Source organism: Haemorhous mexicanus, chromosome 2 (genome assembly GCF_027477595.1).
Source record: "Haemorhous mexicanus isolate bHaeMex1 chromosome 2, bHaeMex1.pri, whole genome shotgun sequence".
NCBI classification, from domain to species: domain Eukaryota; kingdom Metazoa; phylum Chordata; class Aves; order Passeriformes; family Fringillidae; genus Haemorhous; species Haemorhous mexicanus.
Genome location: NC_082342.1, coordinates 15,495,571 through 15,507,227, shown reverse-complemented (window position 1 = coordinate 15,507,227; position 11,657 = coordinate 15,495,571). Strand labels below are relative to the sequence as shown.

Below are 11,657 nucleotides of genomic sequence, written 5' to 3'. Positions count from 1 at the left end.
GAAATACTAGAAGGTGACATCTGATGACAGTGTTTTGTTAGTAACCTGTGTCTCTGCAGTCCTGAAGTGGCTGCAGGGAGAAGTGAACAAGCTGAAGTCTGGAGGAGAAAACCAATATCCCTATTTCTGGGAACACTGCAGCTACAACACTTTGTTCTGACTAAATTTGTGCTTCTTCCCTGTGGTTTGTTCTCATGTCATTGTGAACCTCTTCTCAATATAGTATTTTTATTTCACATCCAAAACAAACCAAGAGAAAAACCAGAAAACACAGCACATAACAGGAAAGAAGAAAAAATAACACACAGGTGGTCACTGGAAAAAGTTGTTGAGTTTCCATCGTGCTAGGATTCCAAAAACCCCACAGGACATGGTCCTGAGCAGCCTGGCCCTGCTTTGAGCAAGAGGGTTGGACCAAATAATCTCCACAGCTTCCTGCCAACCTCAGTGACCTGTGGGCACAAAGAACTGTTCCCAGCTCTTTGCTGCATGCAGGTCTCGGGCAGCATCCTTAACAGTACAAACACCTGTGCAAAGAGACTTCCAGAGCCTTTAGCTGGCTTCTGGTAGAGCCTGACATGAAGGAAGTCACAAAATACTGGAGATCTATAATCCTCTGGGACAGTTCTGGCTAAAAGCTGTGACAAGTTGATTTTTTTTACCATAAAAGACAATTTCTGAACAATGTTTGCTCTAATGAGTAATATATTAGGCTCTCACAAGAAAGGATTATCAAAGTTTTACTAAAAGTGTCATCAAAAAGGATTCATGCTAGGTAGTTTGGGCATTCAAGTGACAGAATTAGATAATCTTGGTTCCTTCCTTCCAAGCCAAACTATTCTATGGAGTCTAACACACATATGTAGTCCATAAGAGACTGGCTGATATGCCTACCACTCTCTGAAGGGTTCATTAATAGCCCAAAGAGCCCATGGTCCTAATCACCCACTCCCAGTTGAGTGACAAGAGTAGCTTTCCTAAATCCATTTAATAGCGGCTACAGAAAACAGGATCACCAGGATCACAGAAAATTTCAAAACTGCTACAAACCTTACTGAGCTGGAAGGCTAATGAAAACACTAAGAAACCTAAAAGAGCCCCAACCAAAAAACCAACCAACCAACCAAAAAAGCCCCAAACAAACAAACAAAACCAACAAAACAACAAACAAAACCAAAACAAAACATAAAACACTCCAGTTTTGTTTTTTGTTTTTTTTTTTCAAGAGGCCAAAGATTGAGCAAAACTGAAATCATAGGAAGTTTTAAGTAGGACCAGGTCTGGAGTACTGGACATTTCTAAGAGTTACCACAGAATCACAAAATGGTTTGAGCTGGAAAGGACCTTATAAATCATCCAGTTTCAATCCATTGCTATGGGGGCAGTCCTGGGCTTCAACAATGATATAAGACCATTTGATTACTGTTCAGTCCACAGTGCTTGAAAACTTATTAATATCTTTTCTGTACCAAATAACTCAAAGGCCCTTTTCTCTAGAATTAATGAGCAAGTTCCCAGGTACTGATTTTCCTATTTTAACACTTCAGCAACTTTTCACCTAAGTATAGTGAAAACACCACCCCCAAACCGATCCAAGATGATTGGATGCCAGTCAAAGCAGTCAAAGCTCTACATGCCTCAAGGTACCTCAAGGTACCACCAAGTTCTTTTTTTTTTTTCCACAGTTTAAATCCTTAGCAACTCTCAATTATTGGAGATGCAAGGCCATTACTGCAGCATCTGTGCTGACTGCAGAAAAAAGACTGCAAATTATAGAAAATACTATACCCCCTTCTCAATCCCAGTTAGTTACCCTTAATCTTATGAGTTTTTTTTCTCCCCAAGCTTTTTTTTTTTCCTGTCAGAGTGTCAAGGTCCTGGCACAGGTTGCCCATAGAAACCGCTCCATTCCTGGAAGTGTTAAAGGCCAGGCTGGACAGAATTTGGAGTAACCTAGTGGAAGGTGTCCCTGCCCATGGCTGGAGGGTTGAACTGGATGAGTTTTAAGGTCCATTCCAACCTGAATCATGTCATGATGATACTCTGCCTCTATACCAGACTATACTCCAACAACAATTTCTTCTTGCAAAGGAACCCACAGATACACCTAAAGGCACCTCTTCCTTAACTTTCTCTTTGATAAACTATGTTAAGCTCTAAGTTTATCATAAGGTGTTTCTTTTCAGCTGGAAGAAAACAGATTCAAAGATTCTCAGGACAGATTTTGAGTAGGGGAAAAAAATCAGTCCCACAGTTCGGATGGAAACCATGCACATGTAAACATTCTTCATGGTTTACTTCAAAACCTAAGGAAAGAAGCCAAACATAGACACACAGGTGCTAAACATACTTTTTTCCAATACAGGCAAACCCCAAAGCAGTATTTTTCTAGTTCATTATTCTAAATTATGATCAATTTTCTCTGGATTCAATGTTGCCAAGCTGAAATCATCTGCCTTTGTGGGGATGCACAACCACCTTCACCTGTGAAATCATTAGACTTCAGGAACTATTTCTGCATTAGAAACAAAAGCATATAGTCTTTATTCAAAATTTTTGATTTTTTAGATAGGTGGTTTGTTTGTTTGTTGGTTTTTTGTTTTTTTTTTAATCCCTTTGATTTAGTCATTTATTCTGTTCAAAGGGCCCTAAGGGCCCTTTTTCTATTTTGCCCTGAAATTTCAAAAGCTCAGAGATTTGTTTTGTAAGTCAGAGAAATACTGAGACTGAAAATACAGTTACCACAATGGTTTAACCTTTCCAGAAAACATGCAGTCTTTTGTGATTCCCTGCATTTTTAAAGGACACATAAATTCCCCCTAGCTTCACTACTTCCTCTAACTTCAGTTCACTTTCTTAGCATCCTTCTTTGAAAATTCATGTGTTGCTGCAGCACGAGAGCACATTCATTTAACTGCTGAATTCAAAGCAACTCATTAATGCCATTTCACTTGCTCTACAATTTATCCACAGCTTTCTGATAAGATACAAGCCTATTGCCTGCTAATTCCCAGTAACAAAAATTATCACCACTATTACCTACTCCTTCTTCCATTTCAAGAAAGGACATCAAATTAATTTCAGGAATGAAGATGCAGCTTATGAGGGAGATGGAATATGCAAATATTGCTTTACATACTGATGTTTTATTTTTAGCAGTTTGATGATATCCATAGGGCTGTGAGAAATTGATACATGGCTGCAGGGGGATGAAGTATCCCAAAGGCAGGTATGAAAAAAGCTGCACATCTGCCAGGCAGGAGAAAACAACAGGCAGTGATGCTTGGAGTTCATGCAAAGGAGAGAAGGCTAAATGCTCCAAGCACTTTATCTTACTGTCATAATAAAAAATCATGTTAAAAAAACCCCAACTGTATCTACTCTACATTTTAACTCATCTTGTCTATTTCTTATTTTTAAAGGTATTCATATGATGAAGTGCTGAAACACACAAATTCAATAAAAGAATCTGAAGAAAAACTAGATGAAATTTGGGAAGGCAGCAAGAGAAGAATGTCAAGAATGAACACACTGATTACCAAAGTTCCTCCTTCTAAATTTCTCACATCACCCCTAGACAACCCCACCATGTGCTTCAACTTGCCAACCTTAAATCAATCCCCTCTCATAGAAACATGAAAAGCTTTCAGATGTTAAACAATTTGCTGTCTTCAAAGAACTGTCAAACAGTCCACTGTAGTTGTCCATACCTTTGCTCCAGTCATCACTAAAGAGGCAAACAAAAGTCTTACATAAAACATCAGAATAAATTGGACCAGAACTCAACAATATAGTGAATCCATTAGGTGTTGAATTCACCTTACACTATTTCTTGGTATCTATTTTTGGCTGGGGAGAGCATCTACCTTCACCTAAAACTGAAACTCAGGGCAATATTCTTAGTCATAAGTGCTTAAGAAAAGTCTTGCTCTCTCATATTCTCATGGCCTTCCAGTCCTACATATACCAGGGACACTCAAAGCACTGCAAGAGCCCAGGTAACAATGAAAATTTGATACAAGCCAGAAGAACTGTGCGTATCACCTGCTTTGGACCCTTCACAACTGGGTATGGAAATACAGACCACTCCTTATGCTGACTTATGCAAAGCACAACAGACTGTCCACTGCTAATAACATCAGTATTAAGCTTCTTTTTGTCATCCTGTAGCAATGGATAACTTTCATAATTTAGAGCATAACTTCTTCACTTTTATTGATTGCTGTGGTTTCATTAAAACAAGAGTAAAATCTCCTGAATAGTTATCAAAACCTTAACTACCTACAATGACATACTGGCAGGGTTATTATTTAACTAAAGAAAGAAATGTAGAATGTTTCATTTATAACATATTATTCTCTTCAATCCTGAGCACTATGGACATCAGAATCCAAACCAATACTTATTTCAATACAAAGATAACACAAAAATCATTAGTTTCATAACCCACTATTCCAGTATTCGCATGTCAAATTTATCAGGACATTTCTCCACAATTATATTCCCCATTATTTTAGAACTAACATTGATGGAAAAAGAAGACAGAAGGAAAAAAAGAAGTATATGAAGATCCTAGTGACTTAGTTTTTAAGACAGCTGACGTTAGAGAAAACCAAGAGCCCCCTCTAGGGGTTACTGCAAGTTCTAACATAGGTGGATTCAGAACAGGTTAGATAATAGTTTTTAGGGTATGTATTTTTCAGTTTGAGTTACTCCAATTGGAATTAAACCTTAACAACAATATCAACAGTAAAACGACAGTTTCAAAAGAAAAGACTGACGCAAAAAGCTGTATTAGACTTTGGATGAAATCTACTTACAGTACTTCAGCACCAAAACGTGGGCAGTTAGGCTTATACATTTATATACAATTAAATGATGTCAAAGTCATAAAATGCTTAGTTATTTATAATGAAATCTATACAAAACAGTTAAAAACATGGTTTTATATACATTTTGGAAAAAAAAGTATTGTCTCAATATCAGAATGTATTAAAACTGGTTCTCTTGTCCCATCTGAACCCAAACCGCTCTCTGTGACTTGTAACTACCACAAAACCCCAATGTATTGCTTCAACAAGCCAAGGCATAAGGCTAATTTTGGAAACCCACCATTGTATACCCATTTAAGCTTTTAAACTCCCCAAATGGTCCATTTTAAAAACAGCATGTAAGAGTAAAATATAGATTTTTAGAAGTCTTAGCTCACTTCTAAATTCTCAAGTTCAACCTGGAAAGATGTTGAACTATATATCCCCAATTTAGAAAAACTGTTTAATAGCAAAATGCACCTCCTTCTCCCTGGTTTGTACTAGAATTAATACAAATGCCTGTTTCACAGGAACTTTTTTCAACAACTCGTCTCACTTTAAATTTATTATTTAAATAAATAATCAAAGGTTAACTTGAGTAGATGAGCAATTTGTATGCTCATGGCAGAAAGAAATGCCTCATCTACTATTACTCTACTTCTTGTAAAGCATGAAAACAAAACTCCACTAGCAAATCCACTTTGCTACCAGTTAGAGGTTTTGCTTATTTCCAAACATTCACCAACAAGAATTTTAAAAAAATATTTTAAGCTTCTGAAAAAAATTTTTAAGTGAGCATAAGTGCAAGAAAGCCAACCAATTCCAAAATTCCTGGGGCTTTTCCAGCACTGTCAGAGACATTTTTTCTCTCACATGCTATTTGAAAATAAAAATATTTATTAAATGTTTTCTTTTTTTTAGTGGTGTTTTGCTCAACAGCAAAAAAGACACAGCAAAATAATGATCCCTTTTCACTTAAAGCTGTTTCAGTATCTGGGCAAGGGCTTCAATAGCACAAGCTGTAGAATTCATTACAGATTTTGATTTTGAACAGGAGTACATTCTACTGTCACAGGTTTACTAAATCTTGGTACCTACATTTTCTCTTTTTTTTTTCCCAAAACAATTTTTTAAGATTCAGCTTTTGCAATACTGTCTTGTTAAAACCTACTGATGCTTCAAGAGTCCAATGAACAATTCTAATAGGCAAAGTGCTCTAAGACATCACAATAGAAGGGCATCTTGGATGCTCAAAATCCCAAGATATTTTAAAGTACACTCCAAAGTCTCTATTCCTTAGGATTGTTCAACAGAACTTTGAGAGGGGCTGGGCTCAGTGCCGTCCTCAGTGCTACTGTCCACATCTTGCTCCATTGCTGTCTCCTCATCATCGAGGCGCTGACTGGTGAAGTTGTTGAGCTCCAGGAGCCCACTGGGTTCCACCACCACATTGGAGCTGGAGTGACAAGGGATGGGATAGTGAGGGATAGTCTGAAAGAAAGAAAATATTTAAGTTTAATGAACAATATTGAAGGTAAAGGCATCTGTGCAAGAACAGATTTGTGGAAAAAGGATTATTTGGTTTCCAAGGGCAATTTTCCCTAACCAAGGCTTAAAAGCAGCCTTTCACTGGATTGGGTTTTGAAAGGTAAAATTTGAATAATCTTGCTCTCCAGGCCTATGATCTTCCCTAAAAGTCTGTGACAGCATAACCAATGCCCATCATACACCATTCTGCAAACCCAAAGCAGAGATAGTATTTTCTTCAGTCTGATCTTTTTCAGACAAGACATGGTGATAAAAGAATAACCTGAGTTAAAATGACTCACAAGGACCATCGAGTCAAATTCCTGGCCCTGCACAGGACAATACCAGGAATCCCACCAGGCAGTGCATTGTCCAAGCACTGCAGGAGTGTTATGTTTTTGCATACAACAGAGTTCAAGCTCTGGTCCTGCTCAGAGCTACAGCTCAGAGCCTGAGGAAACACAATTGCTATTTATTTCTAAGATTATTGTTATTATGGTTATTAGGTTATTTATTTTTACTTGTACTTTCATAGGTTAAAAAGCTAAATCTCTGACTTTACACAACCGAAATTCTGGGCATTATTTGACTTTTGAAACAGTTCATAGCATGCCATAATGATAAATAGCATAAATTCTCAAATGATACAGGTTTAAGTAAAACAGAAATCTATCTTTGTCTTTATAAGGAGGACTAAAAATGAATACAGAACTGGAAATTTCTACAAAAGAGAAGTTAGCTCCAGTAAAGAGTTCACTAAGTATCATGAAAAATTTCTGTACACAAATTGCTTCCCACATCAGAAGTATTTTCACTGTAACACAAGCATGATACATATTAAAACAATTGCAATCCACACTACCATTTGGGTGAACATATGCCATACCAACTTGGCTACAAAGATTCACATTATACCACTTGGAACACTTATATATCTCCTCAGTTGACATTGTGACAACTTATTACAACATAAATCATCATATTTAAGGCAGCAGAATCAATGAAAATATCAAACATAGAAGTTAGGAAATTATTCAAAGCATTTAGACTAAAGAACAATAATAATTTTATCTCAGAAGTGGTCTTACCCTAAGTGAAGTTAAAAAGCTTTCTTTTGTTTTCAGACCTTATTTGCTGAATCTTTCCAGTAAGCAAACCCTACAATGTCATTAATTTTACACTCAGAAGCAACTTTAATAGGTAAAAGATTCTAGAACATAACTCCATACTACGTGCTGAAGCAGTTTTAAGCATTGCAAATGAAAGTATTTTGTAAAATGGGATAAATTTGGTTGTTTTCTTGACAAAAGAAGGAAGACACTGAGGACATAGTAAATGATACACAGTGCTAGAGAAACCGAGCCAAATTAAGAAGAATTACACTTCAATGTAGCAACTGATTACAAGCTAAGAGTAGAAACAGAACCAAAACATGGGGAATAAACCCACAAGTACTCAAACATCATTCAGTGACTATCATTGCATCAGACACGTGTTTGCTGTGCTCAATCTCTGCCTTATTTGCTCAGTCTTCTCTTACCTGGACAACAATTTCTGAAGAGCTCTCTTCAGCTTTCTTTTGTGATATATTCTGAATGTGTATAAACTGGTTTGTTGTAGGTATTCCTTGTGCATCGAGTTTCCTCTCTGTTAAAGTAGGACCAACAGCAGGAGGACTTGAGCTGGATTCTGTATGTGTCTGTTGCTGGGGGATGGAAGGTGCCGTCATCCCTACTGCAGCCACCCTCGGGCCCTGGGTACAAGGTGCCGACTCTGCTTCACTAGCAGCTTTACTAGTGGACGTGGCCTTGTTTGGGGGATCCACTACCGTATGTTCTATGTTTGCATCAATCTGAGCTTCCACCATAGACACTCTCAATATATCTGCTACTGATGTCTCCGTGGATGCCTGCATGGGAAATAGGCTGGTAACCAGCAATGCCAGTTTGGGCACAGAACTGCCACCTGCTACCTTTGAAACAAAAGGAGGCTCATGCCCCTCAAAAGTTATCTCTGTAACAGTGGATCCTTGCATTACAGTTAGATTTGCACCTGAAAATTAAATTTTTGTTGTGCATATTACAGTTAATATATTTTTTATTGAAATCCTCATCAATATTTCCAAGGACAGAATGGCACAAACAACATACTTGCTATTAGGAAGACAATTGAAACTCAGTGTTTTAACAAAGGAATTAGCAATGATAGGGCAACAGTTAATTGAAGCCTGGGGAAAAGCAGCTTTTTAGGCTGCTAGATAAGGATTGTAGCAGTATAATACCACAGCAGCGTAATTTTCCTTTGGGATTTACAGCCCCCTGGTATGTTTGCTAGTTTTCACATCTATTCCTGAGAGGGCCAAAAAAATTGTACTTTTCTAGAGTTAGTTAAAACACATTTTTTCCCATGTTCCTCAATCTCTGCCTTTTTCCCTCCCAAGGAAAATTAAAATACTCCTGTACGTGAAAGCCATATAACTTCAGGAAGATATGAACTATAAAGGAAGAGGAACAATGGAGAGCCTTAGGAGACTGCAGTGTATTCATCTTTATTTCTACAGAAATAAAAAGTGCTACGGGAACGGAAATTACGAATGTGTCATTATCTAAAAATTAAAAGAAAATAACTAGGGACAAATTCCATGCACCAGTGGTGGCTGAAATTAATAAAAACTGTCCAACAAAATATGTTTGTGAGCTCTATGGATTTTTCCCCTATGACATGTGCTTCTCTCTCCTAGTGTCAACCTTCTGCTGGGGTAATTACTACCAGCGGAATGAGGGATTCTCTCTTGCCAGGACAAAACACTGCTACAGCAACAGGGTCAGTGTTTTATTTTTTTTTTCCTTGAACAGCGACGTGTATTTTGCATGCTATCAATATTCCGTTACCTGGCTTGCTGGCTGTTTCTCTGAAGAGGCAGGTAGCTGCATTTGACTCTGGGGGGGCTGGGGTTGCACGTAGATTTTTTGTGCCGTTGGTGCCTGTTGCAGTTTGGGCAGCTGCTGCGTGGTTTTTACTGCAAGCACCTGTACTACAGTTTGCTGTGGCTGTGCCACTAAGGTAGGGAGTTGCCTTTCTTTGGACATCATATGATGTGGGGGGTGCTGTGCGTCTGGTTTGGTCTGTGCTTGCTCTTGCTGCAGGGGGGTTAGCTTTTGATGCCTTATGGAAAGTTGGGGCATTTGTGGGAGTTTGTGCTGGATTTGATCAGCCTGCAGGTGGATTGTCTGCTTCTGCTTAGTCTGGAAACACTGCAGAGTTTTCACTTGCAGTTGAGTCTGTTCCAGCTGCGGCTGACTCAGTTTTTGCTGCTTTTGTGCCTGCGATTGTGTCAGGGCAGATCTGTAAAACAGGCCAGTCTGAGGATCTAAGGTGTCCATCTCTTCCACTTCTCCCTCCTCAGTTCCAAGTTGTTCACTGTGTTTGGTAAATGCAGTGTGACTGCTTAAGGCCTTAAGAAGAAGAATTTAGAGCAAGTTAGTAAAGAGAAATATAAGAATACACAATCTAGAAATAATGTTTAATGTTTCAAATGGACTACTTTAACTGTTTTTACCATTACAGACTCCCAATGCATGTATAAAAAGATACTCTTACATGGATACTTCACAATATATAAGCAATCAAGATCTATTATTATCATGTTAAACTGTGGTACATCTCTATGTGAGAACATGAGCTTCACAACTAACCCTCTGAGGGATTATGTGGATCTTGCTTGTGTCAGACTGAAGCTCAAAGCCCCCTAAGGTTGCCTGGCAGTTGGATATGAAGCAGCAGGGAGTAGCAGGTGGCTGAGCCAGTAGCTCAGAGTCAAGCCAGAGTCTCTCTGCACAATAATTTTTTATTCTGCCTCTTGAAAGCCTAATTATCTTCTCTAGGGTTTCTTCTGCAGGGCCCCATTTAACTACAGACTGTCCTATTTTAGCAGAGATCCTCTCTTCCTTTCTCGAAATTGCATTGCAATTTCTCTTGGGCATTACACAAACATTTGTCTTTTTGAGGGAACAAGCAATCTATGCTTTGTAAACCAAAATGTATAAATCCACTTAATAAATGGTGTTAGCAAAATCAAACAGCCTAATACACCTGTAAAAATATACTGCCTGACATGAATTTATAACTCTAATGCAGTACTGTTCTGGAAGGTAGCTGAAGTTCCCACAAGTTAAACCACTGCAGAGTTGAGCAGGTCCTGATCAAAGTCATTCAAGTGGTTTCAGTAAGACTTCACCACAAGCTGCACTTCTTGTTTGAATAGTCTGGAATCCCCACAGTCCTGATCTAAATATGGTCTGAGTTTTTGATTCAGAGAAGTTTTCCTATTCACAAACTAAAGACATCAAATGGAAAAGATACTGTGTGCTGTGTACTGACCAGATTCCATTTCAGCCCTCTTCCCCCTACACTATCACCAATATAACCTAATGAGGTCAGGCCACCGCAATACTGCAACAATCCTCACCATCAAAACACAATCACAGAATGGTTTGGCTTGGAAAAGATCTTAATGATCACCTAGTCCAAGCCCCTGCCATGGGCAGGGACACCTTCCACTAGACCAGGCTGCTCCAAGTCCTGTCCAACCCGGCCCTCAACACTTCCAGGGATGTGGTATCCACAACTTCCCTAAGTAGCCCATGCCAGTGCCTCACTACCCCTACAGAAAAGAATTTATTTTTACTACTTATCTAAACCTCCTCTCCTTTGGCTACTGAAGCGATATTAAAATAATTTATTTGCTTGTATGCTGAACATTTTTGGTGGCAGCACCATGATACATACATTCAGAATAAGCCCTGGTCCTATGTAATTTATATGACCTACTGCTGTTTATAGACTTCTGGGAAAGAAAGGATCCAACCTGCTGCATGATATGGGTAATGGCTCCAGTGGAGGATGCAGGAATAGATTTCACCACAACAGAAGTCTGCGTTGCTGTCTGTGACTGAGCCACGTGTTGCACCAGAGTCCTCTGGGGCTGAGATGACTGGTGGGGCTGGGACCGATGACTGACTGAAAGTAAAGAGGTCAGTGGCACTTCTCCAGAACTAACTGCAGGAACTTCAACTGTTTGCTTTGCAGTTAAGCTTCAACTGAAAGCATACATGAGTGAAAAAGATCTAAGCATGGAAAATGTCTTTCACTGTGTGCTAGTGTCAACCTTAATGATCTACTCTGAGAAACCTCTTAAGGTAGCAACTCTGAGGTTTTGCTTTTGTCTGTTTCCTAAGTTACCACGCTTGGTCCAAACTTTCTCTGGCCACCCTTTCCCAATACACCAATTTTGCAAGCAGAACTTGATGTTCAGCTGGG

At 38.8% G+C, this 11,657-nt stretch overlaps 1 protein-coding gene across 17 annotated transcripts in view; it reads right to left on the bottom strand.

Annotated features, from left to right (window-relative positions):
* Positions 1 to 4,189: 4,189 nt before the first annotated feature.
* The window catches only part of EMSY (EMSY transcriptional repressor, BRCA2 interacting), a 42,013-nt gene continuing 34,545 nt past the window's right edge, over positions 4,190 to 11,657 (bottom strand). For 14 of the 17 annotated variants that reach the window (XM_059873274.1, XM_059873323.1, XM_059873293.1 and 11 more), the window contains 4 exons: positions 11,206 to 11,357; positions 9,230 to 9,793; positions 7,879 to 8,247; positions 4,190 to 6,302 (listed from right to left, as the gene is read on the bottom strand). In XM_059873274.1, the coding sequence (XP_059729257.1) occupies positions 6,108 to 6,302; positions 7,879 to 8,247; positions 9,230 to 9,793; positions 11,206 to 11,357 (1,280 nt within the window). In that variant the 3' untranslated portion in view covers positions 4,190 to 6,107. Of the gene's footprint in view, positions 6,303 to 7,878; positions 8,378 to 9,215; positions 9,794 to 11,205; positions 11,358 to 11,657 lie in introns of all 17 variants that reach the window. The other 3 variants (XM_059873397.1, XM_059873416.1, XM_059873425.1) reach the window with 2 other exon arrangements.